Source organism: Boleophthalmus pectinirostris, unplaced genomic scaffold (assembly GCF_026225935.1).
Source record: "Boleophthalmus pectinirostris isolate CB_2022bp ecotype Guang Dong unplaced genomic scaffold, ASM2622593v1 HiC_scaffold_3, whole genome shotgun sequence".
NCBI lineage: Eukaryota > Metazoa > Chordata > Actinopteri > Gobiiformes > Gobiidae > Boleophthalmus > Boleophthalmus pectinirostris.
In genome coordinates this window covers 14438550-14455065 of record NW_026571299.1, presented here as the reverse complement: position 1 = coordinate 14455065, position 16516 = coordinate 14438550, and the positions used below count along the sequence as shown (strand labels likewise).

The 16516-nt window shown below is 37.7% G+C and overlaps 1 protein-coding gene across 4 annotated transcripts; it reads left to right on the top strand.

Annotated features, from left to right (window-relative positions):
• The first annotated feature begins 1083 nt into the window (after positions 1 to 1083).
• smpd4 (sphingomyelin phosphodiesterase 4) lies at positions 1084 to 16403 on the top strand. Of its 4 annotated transcripts, none has more exons than XM_020919995.2 (20): positions 1084 to 1191; positions 1430 to 1514; positions 1972 to 2058; positions 3990 to 4126; positions 4209 to 4284; positions 4681 to 4783; positions 4901 to 4953; positions 5039 to 5190; positions 5786 to 5921; positions 6171 to 6236; positions 8522 to 8611; positions 9532 to 9686; positions 9778 to 9868; positions 10362 to 10459; positions 10613 to 10776; positions 11709 to 11917; positions 13331 to 13561; positions 15066 to 15197; positions 15294 to 15422; positions 15651 to 16403. In XM_020919995.2, exons 2-20 carry the CDS (start codon positions 1476 to 1478, stop codon positions 15969 to 15971), a joined length of 2469 nt encoding a protein of 822 aa, XP_020775654.2. In that variant the 5' UTR covers positions 1084 to 1191; positions 1430 to 1475; the 3' UTR covers positions 15972 to 16403. The 4 variants fall into 4 exon arrangements, with proteins under 4 accessions (XP_020775654.2, XP_020775652.2, XP_020775656.2 ...); XM_020919993.2 differs by having other exon boundaries at positions 6171 to 6242; XM_020919997.2 differs by lacking the exon at positions 8522 to 8611.
• Positions 16404 to 16516: the final 113 nt, after the last annotated feature.

The following is a 16516-nucleotide window of genomic DNA, read 5'->3' as shown; positions in this document are numbered from 1 at the left end:
AGGTTGGAGACCCCAGCTGAAGTTGGGCTTTGAAAAATATACATTTATAATAGCAATAGGCATGTAATTGTACCATTGTCCTGAATAACAAAAATATGGTTCAAGTTCAAAATCCCTTGATGAGTTACTTGGAATGAGGTGGAGGACCTGTAGCTCGGGAGATTCCAGGTCCTCTAGAGTAAACGTGGGGACTTGCAAGTCATGACTTGGACTTGAGTCAGACTTGAGTCCCAAGTCAAGGTCATTGACTTAAGCCTTGACCCAGACTTGAGGCCTGTGACTTGAGACGACTTGATGCTTCTAAAAAAATATGTTTTTAGAAAATACTTATCTCTTTACAGTTGATAAATGAGGTGAACTTTAACATGTCCCTCCCACGTCTCTGTTTGTTACTTTGGATGTAACTGAAGTACTGTGATATGGTGTCATCAAATGTACTACGGTAATATACAGTACAATGCAATAAAACAGAGGGAACTACACAGAACACGATTCTTCCATTTCAGTGCAAACTTCAAAACTAAATAATTGTTATTTAACTTCAATCTGAATTCTTTCTACTCTGACCGTAATGATTCACATTAAGATTTTGTCAAGACATTTCAAAAGGAAAAAGCAGCATTTCTGCTCTTACATACTCTTATATAAATACTTAAATAAATATACAATGACTTTTTTTAAGTACAGTTTAGTGTAAAATTCATATAAATTGCTAAAATCTAAGCTATATTTGATACTTTTGTTTAAAGACTTGAAATTACTTGAAGCTCAAAGCAGACAACTTGGACTTGACTTGGACTCATAAGCCAGTGACTTGAGACTCGACTTGGACTTTCCTTTCCTTTTTGTCTTTGACTTGGGAATGACTCGGACTTGAGGTCAAAGACTTGAGACTTACTTGAGACTTGCAAAACAACGACTTGGTCCCACCTGTTCCCTAGAGACCCAGATCTAGGTACATCCAGGCCTCCAGTAGATCCATGACATGATCCATGAAGCCACCGTGCAACAGTTTTCCAAAGCTCCACTAGATGGCGGTCGTGAGCCGCAGAGTTAGCGCTCACTGTACAGTCTGCGCATGCGCCTGGCTCTGCACTTTTGAACCGCTCACACTGATCCCACATCTCTCACTGATCCGCATGCAAAGACGATCCATGGCGCTCCGGCCTCACATCTGACTTATCACTCAAGGTAAGCGCCTATTTCACATGTTACATACCCCATCCCCTCCATTTTCCAACCACAGCCCGTTCTGCTTTTTCACAGACTTCTTGATTTGTTGCACAGTAAGTTAGCATTAGCATTGTGAGCTAACGTTACTTTACATAGAGTTCAGTGTGGGCAGTGGGCAGTGAGCCACATTACAGCGGGTTCAGACAGAATAGAGGTTGGCTGACTGGAAAATAAACTTATTTTTTATCTAACCCAGGTAAACTGTCCTTTACACGTGAGAGGAGGACGACACAGACTGCTCCATGGCTGCTCCTGCGCTACAACAGCCCAGCTTTTTACTGGCAAGTGTCCCATTCATTTCTTTCTGAAGAGTTTAATGTCACTTTATCTAGCTTTAACCATGTATTGTGTTACTTTTTGGTTGGAGGGGTCTGTCACCTGCTTGTTTCTATGGATATGTCATTGCTTTGCCTGGAATGTTCCACAGTATGACATTAAAAAGCTCTACCTTACATGCATTACATTACAGGTGGTTTTATTGCCTCTCCACAGAACTGACCTGTAACTTGGTCTAATCTGGTCTTGGTCTCCATGAAGATAGATAGGTTTAATGCCGTACTGTGAGACACTCGAGGCAAAGCAATAACATCTCCATGGAGAAAAGCATTTGACACTCCACTAGGAAAGTTACACAGTGCACCTTTTTAAGTGTTGTTGGATTTCATAATTTTGTCATTTGCCTATTTACTGATAGGTATAATGGAACAAACTGACTAACATGTAACTTGTGTCTTTTAGGCCAATCTAAAGGCAGACGCTACAACTAAACCTCTCCTGCATCGCTGCCAAGATCTGGTGAAAATAATCGATGAGTATCCTGCGAAGGTAACACTCTCTTTATAGTCGACACAGTAGAGCTATGCGATACAGAGCTGATGTTAGAGATAGGCCAATATATCAGTTGGCCGATTATAAGGTCGATATTTACACTTTTTGGGGTATCAGCTGTTGGCCTTAAATCTCTAGCCGATGCCGATATTTAATTTGGGTCAACCAGCTGCTTAAAACAATTGCATAAAGCTTAATTTGAATATTTTATTTCTAAGAGGATTCTGTAAAAAAGGTGACCACACCGGTCTCATATACAATTTATAGTAAAACAGGGTGGTAGATGGTGCATTAAAATTGTATATTTGGGCAATAAATATCAAAATCTGCAAAAAATATCATCCAAAAAATACCAGCAAACTTTATCAGCCTTCAGTTTTTCCATATTCTAAAATATTAGTATTGACATTTACCATAAAAAAAACCTGTATCAGTCAATCTTTAGTTAGTGCGGTTTGACTTGTGTTACATATTGTCACTCATTGCATCTTAAATACGATGAAAACGAAACTATCATTAAGATAAAATGCTTTAGTCTGTATAAGCAATGTTTAATTTGCACAATATTGTAAACTTGTCACTGTGAACTGAACTGGCGTCATGTCTTCACTGGTCTTTTAAACATTTCTTTATAAAATTGTAGCATGAACAAGAGATCTTTTTTTGGACTACTCTATTGTCCATTGAGGTTCTGGCATTCATTGTTCATTGTGTAGCCTGTAAACTGGACTACAGCTGTTTGCTTTGTTTGTGTTGAGATGGCATATTTCCCTTGGGTATTTTGAGCTTGTAACATGTGTTAAATTGAGGTAATTGGACTTAAACTGTCTGGGGACTAAACACATAGAGACATGAGATTTGTATGTGACATTGGAAGTGCATTTAACTGACTAAATTAGATTAAGTTAAGTTACAGCTGTTGTGGTGTGATCTCTAGTGACGCAAAGGTTGAAAGTGCAAAATTGAAATTGGTTTGTACCCACACTGGTTTAGTCCTGGTCTAGTCCTGGTTTGTTTCCCGGCTAGTCCCAACCTTGCTGTGGTGCCTATGCAAATGTGAATGCCCCGTAAATGTAGCTGTTGTTTTCAAACCATAAACAAGAGACTCATTTTCAAAACAAAATTCAGAAGTCTGGTCATGCTCTATTATGTATCATTTAAAAAAAATACTACAGATTTTTACTACAGCTTTTTAAATAGTGTAATCCTTGATATTTCCTGTATTGTAACTTCAAATAGTGTGTAGTAAATTAGTAAGTAAAATGAAAAGGCACACAGTTCAGTAATGCGTAAATATTTGCATAAATATGATCTCTACTCTCTGTTATTTTTACACAAGGCCTGTTATGCAAAAATCTACTTTTGGGAGCTTTTAACCAGGGTTTATTTATTGTCCTTCTCATTTTCCCACTTAGTTGTATTTGGAGTGATTTATGCATGTACGTAATCTTTATTCTCCAGCAGTCAAGGCACCATTACTCTGAAAATTTCTGGTTTTCCCAACAAAATGTAAATTGGTCAACAAAAATTTTTATAAAAATGAATTTTTCCATTTAAATTTAAATGGGATAACAGCAGATAGGAAATATATGAATGAAGTCCCTGAGTATAACCAACTTTTTAATCTAAATTCTCTCTTAAGTGTAGTCTTGTAAGTGCAATTTCAGTCGAATACATAGAGATGCGCAATGTTTTTTAGAATTTTTGCCACACCCCCTTTTTAGTTGAAAAATTGATCAACGGGGTGTGTTTTATTTGATCAAGAATTGCTTCAGTCAGCTACAGCCCTAATCCTCTGGTGTCATTCTCTATACCTGATAAAAAAATAATGTCTATTTTTATAACCTCAACACAATTGCACTCATTTCTAAACTATAATTTGTACATTTTATCTTTTTAAATAATTTTCTCTTTACATTTACTTTTAGGAGTTACATTTGATCTTCCCATGGCTGGTGGAGACGGTGTTTGGGAGCCTGGACGGCATCATCACAGGCTGGAACCTGAGACTGCTTCACTCCAGGAGCCCTGAATACAACATAGTCATGGAGTTTTTAAACCCCAGGTCTCTTTATTATTCATCATTTATGTTGTCTAGAGTCTGTCTTTAATGAGACTCTAATAAGATGTTTATTCTTCATATTTAGTGGCCCAATGATGAAGCTGGTTTATAAACTTCAAGCAGAGGAGTACAAATATGAAATGCCAGTCAACTATCTCCCGGTAAGTTATTTTAACCCTGTTTATCACAAGTATATTTCCCTATAATTAAATTTAAAGGTCCACTATGGATGTTTTTGAGGTCCAGCACCAGAGTGTTAGTTCTTTGCCTCAAATGCTCCACAATATGGCATTAAACGTATTTATGCCCATGGAAATAAGTTGATCTGTGTAGAGGAGACCCTTCTCACAGGAAAAAAATGTTTTCTGAGGTATTTTTGAGCAATAAAGCACCTGTAATTGAGTAAAAACAAGGTGGATATGTTTAATGCCATAATTCCAAGCAATGTAATAATGGAGACGACCAGAAGGCACACAGCGCACCTACTTAATGCAACACAGACATATATTTATTGTTTTTATTTTATCCAAGATGATTTGATTTGTTTTCCGCTTTAGGGTCCCGTCAAAGCCTCCATCCAGCAAGGAGTGCTCCCAGACTGCCCCCTTTTTCACAACAAGCTGCAGTTTCCTCTGTCCGGCCTCCTCACTCTCAACTTCAGTATCCTTCAAAAGAACTATTCAAAAGAACTTCTAAAGTAATAAGAAAAACTTATGCGGTGCCAAGGTTGCAATTAATAAGTTTTACTGTGATGTGATTATCCTTAATGTTTATCAGATCCATTTGAATACTACATGTTCAATTTTGCATACTGCCTCCTTATGCCGAAGGTGAGTAAGATCATGCAGTATTTTAAACCTTAATGTGATGCCTTATCATTGTTAAAAATTAAGCGATACTGTTCTCTTTTCTTAGATATTTCCTCCAGGCCTCCATACCAACACTGCAGACACGGCCTACTTTGTGCTGGTTGACATTTACCTCAAATATTTTCTGCCCAGTGAAGGAAATGTGCCTCCTTCTCCCTTTTCGGACTCCAGGGGCTCTGTCACTGCCGCATCTCCGAGGTATTTATGTATTAAAACTGTAAGTAGGTGTGAAAAAACAATATAGTAATTATTTGCAGGAGACTTACATTTTTCACATTATTGCATGTTGCTAAATTTGTGGTAATGGTGCTCTTCTAATCTTCTGTGACTATGAAAACATAAATCACAAATTGTAATTAGTAACTACATCTTTTTTTATGTTGTCTAGTAATCGTACATTATATATAAATTGCTTACCTGCTAGCCGCCATTTTCCATATACAGTGGGAAGTGGCCATGGGCACATTTCCGACTCTGTCAACTCCAGCTCCATATTGGCTTTGTATTAAAATAAATGTTGCCCCTCTCTCCGTAAGTGTTGCTCTCAGGTTCCTCATTTTGGTCTTAAAATGTTCGTATTAACTTGCTCTACATTATCTTGTTGTATAAATCAGTTCCTATCCCTAATGTCGAACTTGGCTCCAAATTTGCTTCTATAACTGGTAGGCTTTGTGAGCGTCATTTTACTCGAGCCAAACTCTATTGGTCACATCACACTCCTTTAGTCGACTTTTTTATACGGGTATGGTATGGTCAACAACATACATGCTTAATTCTTATTTCTTGATTCCAGCCGCTCCTCTGCTGTGTCTCTGTCTGGTTATGGCGTCCACAGTCCGAGTCTCCTCAAGCACCACATTTTTCATCAGCCCACAGTGAACGCAGATCCAGCCGCTCAGGAAATCTGGAGGACTGAGGCTCTGCTACAGGTCAGATCACCGCCAAAAGCACAAGCTTTGTAAATGATATCCGTGGTTTAAAACTCAATTATTTGTGATGCATATTTTTAAGGTGTAATTGTAATGTTAACATAAGATGCTTTTGGAAATACGTCATTCTCACTTTCATTTGTATCTATTGTAATAACATTTGTGAGTTAGACTTTCTTATGTGTTAGTGTGTAGCCAGTGGTCCTCCAAACCTGTAGTTACATTGTTAAGAGTTTGTTTTTCTCCCAGATGTTCGTGGAGGTTTGGCTGCATCACTACTCTTTGGAAATGTACCAGAAGCTCCAGTCTCCTCAGGTTAAGGTAACTTCGATATATTGCCACATAGCACCCCCCTCCCCCTTCACCTGCACTATCATAGCCGCACACAGCTGGCAGTGGCTGGACACCTGCCCACACCCCTACACGCCTTCAATCCTGCAATGAGCAGCATCTTCTATTGGTTCTCCAGAAATCTGTGTTCTTCACCTTTTGTAGTTTTACATACTGTTATTTTCAGTTCATTTATATATTTTATGTTCCAAGTAACTATAAGTAACTATAGCAGAGATGCTTTCCCCTCTCGGGGGTGTGTCCAAATAAATGCACATAAGCAGACCAAGGCAAGTGAAGGATTTAGGATTTTTTCATTTTTATTGTAAAAACAAAGCTTTGGATTCATATCACAGCACCCCCCCTTGGGGACAAAGCGAAATGAAAATGAACCTCTTGTAAGGCCGTATTTGGCCCGCAGGCCCTGCTTGCTTTGGGCATGCCTGAACTGTAGCTTCTTTATTCAGTTTGGATGTTCACTGTGGTTGTTCTAAAATTCCAATAGTGACACCTTTTTATTACTTTTATATATATATGTAGAATGAACATAATTCCTGTTTTCTATTACTAACTTCACACTGTAAGCAAGTTCTTGTTGGATCCTAAAACAAAGATTAAAATATTATTCTACTGAGTTTTCACTTCAGTCACATCACAAACAAAACAAACAGGACTGAACTACAAATTTTGTGACCCACACGAGGCACTGCTGTGGCTGTCAGTAGTTTTAAATAGTAAAATGTTTCCATCAAGTGAAATAAGGCGGTGTACAGTACAGCGTACACTACAGCCTGTAGTACCATTGCTGCGTACACTACAGCCTGTAGTACCATTGCTGCGTACACTACAGCCTGTAGTACTATTGCTGCGTACACTACAGCCTGTAGTACCATTGCTGCGTACACTACAGCCTGTAGTACCATTGCTGCGTACACTACAGCCTGTAGTACCATTGCTGCGTACACTACAGCCTGTAGTACCATTGCTGCGTACACTACAGCCTGTAGTACTATTGCTGCGTACACTACAGCCTGTAGTACTATTGCTGCGTACACTACAGCCTGTAGTACTATTGCTGCGTACACTACAGCCTGTAGTACTATTGCTGCGTACACTACAGCCTGTAGTACTATTGCTGCGTACACTACAGCCTGTAGTACTATTGCTGCGTACACTACAGCCTGTAGTACTAGTGCTGCGTACACTACAGCCTGTACTACTATTGCTGCGTACTCTACAGCCTGTAGTACTATTGCTGCGTACACTACAGCCTGTACTACTATTGCTGCGTACTCTACAGCCTGTACTACTATTGCTGGTACAGTGTGAAGTGTAAAGTATTCTGTTTATTTGCATCTGTTCTAAAGATATTATTTTAATTTTGCATTTTTTGTATAACTTGTGCTTTTGCTTCATTTCCTCTGGTTTCCTGCATGTTGAAGTGTGATCATGTTTTGGTTGCATGTAAAACTACAACATAAAGTTAAACACACATTTTGTTTGACTGTATGTTGTATAATGGTAGAACTTTCCTTTGCCTAATTTATTGCATGTTCTTTAAATTGAACTGCCCCATTCTTTGTCCTGCATGTCCTGCAAGTGATTTTGTCAAAATGTTTTATGTTACTGACTGTTTTTGTGTTTAATGTGAACTTAAATTACTTTTTAGTGATTCTAAAAGTTGATGTCGAACCATTTTTAAACGAGCACAGTGGCACTGGATGTATACAGCTTTGCTAAAGTAATATTGTAAATCACACCTGTGCTCCAGAAAATGGCAACTTTAAGTTCACTAGAAAATATAAATGTAATATAAGGAGAAATAGAGATGGGAATTATACATTTATATCTAGTTTATAGGGTTTAGTTATTGTAAATCTTTCTGTTTTACATTTCCTGACCACCATTCTAAATTGGATTCTTCCTCAAGAAAAAGGTGAATCAGTCCAGTTACTGTATATTCAGTGTTCGTAGTCTTCTCTTTTGTGTAACATTAGCTTTAGATCATTTGAGATGATTCCCATCCCTACAGCAGGGGCAGGTCTGTCTCTGTCAGTGAAAGTGTCTGGTTCCCACAGTCATGTGTTCTTTTGTCTCCTCCCTGTGTTTGTCCTCTTGAACATGTGGTTACTTCTCGCCTGTGCACTCCTCTGTGCCCCTGTTTCTTCACTGATCCTCCTCGTCACTCTTCTTTCTCCACTTTTCCTCCCCTTCTTCCTCACTGGTCCCTCCCTGTCCCTCTTTCCCTCCTGGTGGTTTTGCGTGAACAGCTGGCCCTGCTGCAGTACCGCCTCAGTATGTCCAGCATGCCGTACCAAACCCACGCCCCACCAGGCTCTGGGACCCTCCACACCTACCAAGTACTTTTACCTTTTCATTCACCCCCGGCCCTCTGGGGCCTCCTGGAGGTAAACGAAGTCTCTGAGTTCACACTCAAGGATACTTCTCTGTGTCAAGTCCAAGTCACCGCCTCAAAACAAAACAGGGTTTTGTCTTTGACGGCAGACAACACATCACATTTAGTGTAATGAAAGGTTACATGGCTTGACTGTAAATGACCTACAGGCTTCTCAAGATGTACAACTATCTGATGATTTGTCTTACATTATTTCTACATCAGGACTATTGCATTAAACACAACATTGAAACATCTTCTTTCAGAAAATCTAAACCTGAAGTTGTACTAAGTTTGTTCTTAGCCATATTGAATGAGAAGTATTCTTGTGTGAATAGTGAATGCAGGAATGAAGCTTTTAAGGTTCACTGTTTTGCTGTGGTTATTTCAATATGGATTTTTAATGCATGATTTTAACTGGGTTTAATCTGCTTTGATGCTGTAACAAATTGTGTGATTACATTTCTATTGATCATTGCATGAAGCTAAACTAAAACGTACTGCTTCACTTGAAACTGCTCACTTTGAGCATTAAAATAGGCAATAAGCACAAATAAACAGAAGAGGCTGGCATTTCCAGGCTGTAATTATTGTTACTGTTATAGATATAATAGAGCAACAATGTTTCAGTATTTTTTTTTATTTATTTTTTTTACAAAATTTTAATGTTAATGATGTAGGCTTTTGCTTTTGTTCTTCTTATCATCTGTAGCTCTCATAATCATGGACATTGTTGCTCTGTTAAGTTTTCCAAGCTTCTGGTGGTTATCTGGCTGCTTGTTGGAATGGGAAGCGCATTATCACTGGCTGCTTTACAAATTAATTCTTAGCTGCACTGTCTGAACTGTACCCCGGGGGGCGCTTTGTGGCTGGTGTCTTCCACAGGAGCCCTTCAGTCCCACAGAAGAACACGTGCTGGTGGTCCGACTCCTGGTCAAACATCTCCACGCCTTCTCCAACAGCCTCAAGCCAGAGCAGCTGTCCTCCTCTCCTCCCACCCACTCCCACACCCACGCCAGCCCTCTGGAGGAGTTCAAAAGGTCAGAATCTACATCATTTTTCACTATAATTAATTGTTTTGTATTGTTTTGTTTTACGTATGTTTTTACATGTTGTGGATTATTATTACAGGGTGGTGATGCAGCGATTTGTTCAGCAGAAGCTCTATCTGTTTCTCCAGCACTGCTTTGGGCACTGGCCTCTGGACGCTTCCTTCAGAGCAGTAAGTGGGACTCTCAAGGTTATTCAGTTAAATTGATAATTGTAAATATTCAGGTCTCAATATAATCGTAAACTGAAAATAATGTATTCTTGTAGAAGCTAAATTTCAAATCTGTTCTCCAAAACGTGCTTGTTATCTCTTTGTCACATTAACTTTATCATCCTGAATTTTTTTAATTAATAAATCTGGTCTCCACAGTGATGACCACAAGGGGGCACAATGGGATATAGACTTAAGATGATTTTAAGACTAGCTTCTTGTTATCTCTTAGGTCAAGTAATCATTGCTGTATTAAATAGTTTGACATGAATGTAAATTGTATTAAACCTTGTCCAGTTTTAAATATTAAATACAATAATTGAATGGCTATTTAATGAAAAGTAGCTCTTTTTTAATATATCAGAGAATGTAAAAGATAGATAATTATAAAATAATTGTTCAAATTTTTCTGTTTTTATTTGTGTAAAAAAGTGGACCTTTGCATTTCTCATAGATTTTGGAGACGTGGCTGAGTTATATCCAGCCCTGGAGATACACAGGGGAGAAGACTACCTCTCCTCCAGACCAGAACAGGACAGTGCCAGAGAAATGGTGAGACTTCCTTGGTGCATTTTTGTGTATGTCATTTTAGGCAAAATTTGAAGAAACGATTTAAATATATTCAAAATAAACCAAGACCTCTACTGGGTCAGTAACTTAAAAAAGATAATTTTTGACTGATGCTATCAACTGTTTTTCTTTCAGGGAGCCTTTTGTCCAGGAGAATCTGCTGGTGTACACTAAACTTTTCCAGGTGTTTCTCAACCGGGCCTTGAGGACTGATCTGGTCAATGCCAAAAACGCTCTGATGGTGTTTCGAGTGGCCAAAGTCTTCTCTCAAACCAATCTTCCAGAGATGATCCAGAAAGGTAATGCTACATTTCCAGAAGCTACTGCTAAACACATAAGGATAATTTCACTGAGCTTTGAAAAAATACCAAAACATGTGCAGCAACAAGATGGAGGTGGAGGATAGAAAATGGTTCACAAGCATCTGTTATTCTTGAGAAATTAAGATCAAACCAACCATGAGAAATCCTAACATCTAGCAACAGATGATGGACCTGTTGCCATAATTACTTTATAAATTTTCATGAACTGTCTTAAATGTCATTAAATTGTCTTAGTCGTATGAATGAATTTTGTATTAAAAATATAAAAAACTTGTATTGAGCATGATCTAAAAATAATTTGGGCTGGAAGTCTCGATATGATATCATAAATAAACTACAAAATTGTTGCGCTGTCACAAAACGTTCTAATATGTACCAAAAAAATTTGGCATACTCTTTTCCTCACTCTTCAGTATGTATGAATGATCCTTGATGTACTTGCAAGGTGAGATTACATGCATTAAATCATAACATTTTAAAACTTTATTGATCTACATTGGAGATTATTTGGACACAGTAGCTCACACATCACAATGTAATATAATAACAAAGAGCAAAATGAATATATGGCAATAATAATTAAAAAATAAGCAGCAAAAATAACAAGAGATATTGGTCTCACCTACAATTTAAGTGTGGGCCAGCAGTTTCTTTTAAATCATGCTCACCGTTGTTCAATTTGATATGAAAATCAAGATACAAAATTGTTGCCATGTCACAAAATTTGTAAAATATACCAAAATACTCAGCAGCTCACAATTCTGTCATTGTATCACCAAGTTTGGCACACCTCTATCAAAATGTCCTCACTTTTCATTTGAATTATGAAATGAATGATCCTTGATGTACTTCTGAGTGAGATTACATGCTTTAAATCATGTTTTATTTAAAACTTGATTTGTTTTTAGGAGAGCAGTTATTCCTGGAGCCCGAGCACGTCCTCCACCACCGGCAGCATCGCGGTGGATACCTCACTCCAGGTCAGGGAGGGAGCTTCTTGTCATCACGGCAAAGAGTGGTAACTGACACCGTGTTCAAGGTGAAGAGCCACGTCTACTCCATCGAGGGCCAGGACTGTCAGTACAAGCAGATGTTTGGGACTGAACTCAGAGGAGCGGTAAGTCATGTCTCTATCGTGTAAACTAAAATGTGCAAAAAATACATAATTGGTTCAACAAAATGGCCGCCTGACTCTTGCTGTAATGACTGTGGTGCTGGTGTTTACTCTGGCATATTTCCAGATAATCCATCAGTAATTTACAGTAACCACTATCTTATCTATTAAATGTGATTACATGTATCATCTGACTTGCCTTTTTTCCTCCAATGCTCCTTCTGGGCACCAGGTTTTATAGATGATAACCACTACAACACTGTAAGAGTAAATAACAAATCTCCTGTAAGCAGTCAACTCCGTGCTCCTTAATGCTGGTCTAAGAATTTCTATCTACTGCAGTAACCAAATTATACAAATTTTTCTCTCCTAATTTCAAGTAAAAAGTACCATTCTGTCTGCCATCAAATCCATTAGCACTTCAGTTTTTCCAGTACAGTACGAGATGTCTCTTATAAGTTAAAGGTCGGTCCACTACGTATGGTAATAATTAGGGATGTAACAATAACCAAAATATTGTGATATCGTATCGCCAAAAATCTCACAATAATATCATGGGCTGTCACAATATATATCGAATTACAAAATCCACAGCTTAAATGCATTTTTTTATAGTAGCAACAGCTAATGAACATCGGGGACTACATATCCCATGATTCATTTCAGCGCAGACAACATGAAGAAATATGTTTTTACTTGAATTTTTGTGATAGTAATAATTCACATCAAAATCTTGTCAGGGTATTTTAAAAGCAAAACAGCAACCTATCTACAATTAATCAATCTGTCCAAAATATAGAAATATATATCGTACCGTGAGATGCATATCTTGATAATATCGTACCGAGAGATTAATAACTTTATCTATCTCTATGGAGACAGCTAGGTGATGACACAGTGTTACAGGTCAGATCTGTGGAGAGGTAAACGACGATTTCACTCTAATTAAGACTGTATGATAAAAAAGATATTTAGCAAAAGAAAAAGCACCTGTAATTGAAATAAATGCAAGATATATTCAGTTGATTTTATGCAGTTAAACATGCCAAACAAAGCAATGACATTAGACAGACAAATTTTATTGATCCACAAGGGAAATTATTTGGGCACAGTAACTCACACATCATAATATATTATAATAACAAAGAGCAAAAATATAAATTGTAATAAATTCTAAATAAGTAGCAAAAAATAAGGCATAATTATATTTAAAAAAAGAATAGAAAGATGAGTAATAAAATATAAAAATCACATAATGAAATATAAAATCACAATAATAAAATATAAAATCATAACATCTCTGTGGAAAGAAGAAGGTGCCAGAAACATTGCATAGTGTACCTTTTAACATGTCTGTGGTTTTGACATTGTGCCTAAAATTGCTTGATCCTTTACAAATATAATATAATGTTCCAGATAATGAAGCTAATCCAGCAGATAGCCCAAGCCAGACAGACGGCCAAGAGAATATCAGACCACTCCAGTGAGATGGCCGCCAACAACTCTTTCCTGTCCTGGTTTGGTCTGGGAGCTCCCGATCAGAACACAGCATTTAATGGGACAGAGCCGGAGGAGAGCGGAGAGTGTTTGAAGAAAACTCACGACCTCCTGGACAAGGCTCTGGAGTTCCTCTGTCAGATCTTTAAGGTAAGATAAGAGGACAATGCACAATATGTCGCAGTTTATTATCTGTCTGTGTGTCTCTATGGTTTGCTTGAAATGGTCTGTGGTACGAGTTTGAATGCATCATCTAGCATTTTTTCATTTTGGGTGTTTCTATTGCTCAAAAATATAATAACTCGCTCTGTGAATAGGGTTGCCTCTCCACAGATCTGACCTGAAATGTAACCTATAGTTGTCTCCCTTGAGATAGATCGGTTTAATCTTTACCGTGGAACATTCTAGACAAAGCAATAACATCTCCATGAAGACAAACAGACAAACTTCTACAAAAGTTACACAGTGTACCTTTAAATTGCAAAGATGTTTTTTTTAGATAGTAGATGCTCTCTGCAAAGAACAAAATATTCTGTCTTTTCTACCTGTACAAACATGTTGTGAAATGTGTAAGATTCTTGTATTCGTTCATATTTCAGTTTTCTCTCAAATGCTCCTGGGGTTGTGTACAATGCACAAGTTGCAACAAAATCCTACTTTTTTTGTTACTGATATACAGCAATAATCACAGTGACTGTACTTTTATGAATTTTGAAATGCTTGATATAATCACATGTGTACGCTTACATGTACATATATACATATTCACAATTACTGTAAGCCTTAAGTTTCTTTTGTATACAAAAAGAAAAACAAAAAGAAAAACATCCTCCCACCCTGGTCCAAAGCCCAAGCAAAGGTCTGCTACAGATTTGTTGGAAACGTTTAATGTAAACATGACATAGGGAACAGAGTTCTACCTTTTAGACATATATTAAAAATCCATGGCAATTAAAACATTTTCCAAAATTTTGTAGCAATGTAATCTAGTCTGTTTTTTTTTTCAGATTTGGTTATTTATAAGGCAAGGCAAGTTTATTTGTAGAGTTCAGTAGTAAATAGATTTTGTACAGAAAAAACTAAAATGTGGCTGTTTGCTGCAGGTGTCCAATCAGTTGGAGCAGGTAGTGGGTGCTCTTGGAAAAAGTATCAAAACTTTAAGCACAAACAGACTCCAGGCACTCCAAAGAAGTAAAAATTGCATGAGGAAAAATAGTTAAATGGCCTTTATTTAGATGGCCAAAGCCAACATGGCCCTGATGAAGACAAGTTTGGTCGAAACATGTTGGCATTGGCCATCTAAATAAAGGCCTTTTAACTATATTTTTCCTTGTTTGTATGCTTTTTCCAAGAGCACCCACTACCTGCGCCAACTGATTGGACACCTACAGCAAACAGCCACATTTTAGTTTTTTCTGTACAAAAACTTTGAATTACTACCGAGCTCTACAAATAAACTTGCCTTATAAATAACCAAATTAACCAAATTAAAATCACAATACAAACAGATCAAAACATAAATAATCATTATAAAACTAACATTAAGAGAGAAGAGTGTGGAATAAAGACCTTTCAGTCGTTTGCACAGCCTTATTCTTTTTCTACACAAATTGCCATGAGTTTGTTCATGTATTCTTGTCATTATTCTGTGCAGTTGAATCAAGGGCAGCTGACCCAGTTGATGTCAAACCTAGGTTCTTTTGAGGAGGATGCCAACGCCAAACAGCTCCCAGACTGCATACAGGGAGAGAACGGACTCATCCTGACTGATACAGGACGAATGCAGGTTAGCCTTTTACTCTTTTGTTACTTTTTAAAATATGTGTGTTACTTGGATATTATTGTTTTATGTGTGAAGTTTACGTTTCTGTCTGGATTGTAGATTATAAATGGCCTTCGGAGATTCGACATCCAGTATCAGGGAGATCCAGAACTGCAGCCCATCAGGAGTTATGAGAACGCAGCTCTGGTCCGGCTTTTCTACCGGCTCTCCAGCGCCATCAATGAAAGGGTGGGTTTTTTATTTCAGTAATTGCTATATTAACATTATCAAATAAACACATGGTTCTATTTCTGAAGGATTTTCCCTACAATTTTGATGTGAACAGCCTGGCTTTTCACATACAAAAATACAAAAGTCTAACTCTGATAAATGTTATTCAAATACGTAATGGTGTGTAATGCGATTCGCCAAACTAAAAATTATCTAATTAATTTTTTTCTCTATATTTTTCTACAGTTTGGAGGCCACATGAACGCCCTCTGCTCGCGGTCGGACTTCCTCGGACGCTTAGGACGCCACTATCTGACCGACCCCCAAACCTTCACAAGAATAAGGCACAGTCCAGTCACCCAGCGGACTCTGGAGCGGCCGCGACATCCCAGACTCAGCCTACGACCGCTGGCCAGCTACAGGACACTGCTAATGCTAATGCTACTCTACATGTTCGGGGCGCTGCTTTCATTCGGACCAGTGTCTAGCACGCTGCTCATTATCAGCGGGGCTTTTCTCTACGGACTCTTCATGACGTTGTTTGGGGACAAATTAAAAACTCACTAACATAAATAAGGACTGCACAATATAAAAATTTAGAAGTATTTTGCTAAGTCTCTATTTCCCTGTTAAACATGGCTCATAGTGTTATTTGGACATTTTTATTCAAACTGGTTTATTGCGCAAGTGTTGATTGCTGATGACAAATGGAAATTTTTTTATACTGTAGAAAGGAAAAAATTAGCACCCTATGAGAATATTTACTAGTTCTATGTTTATATTTTTGCTTTATACAGATATTTTAGTGTGCTGAACATTTGATTCTGACAAAGCTTTGAACATACTATGTTTGTAAAGGGAGGCTTCAGTATCGATACACAGACATATGTCGATTGACATAGTATTGTAAAATCAAACATGTAGGATCCTGCTGGCAGCTTTTGCATTTGTTTCTTTGTCCATATCTCTTGGTCTTATAAAATAACAGATTTTTCATGCAGACCAAACTTGAAAAAGTGCATTTTGTTCAAAAAGCCAAATAAACAATTTGCACTGGTTTATAACTTTTGTCATTCATGACCCAATATTGATTTTAATTCACTGTCACTTAA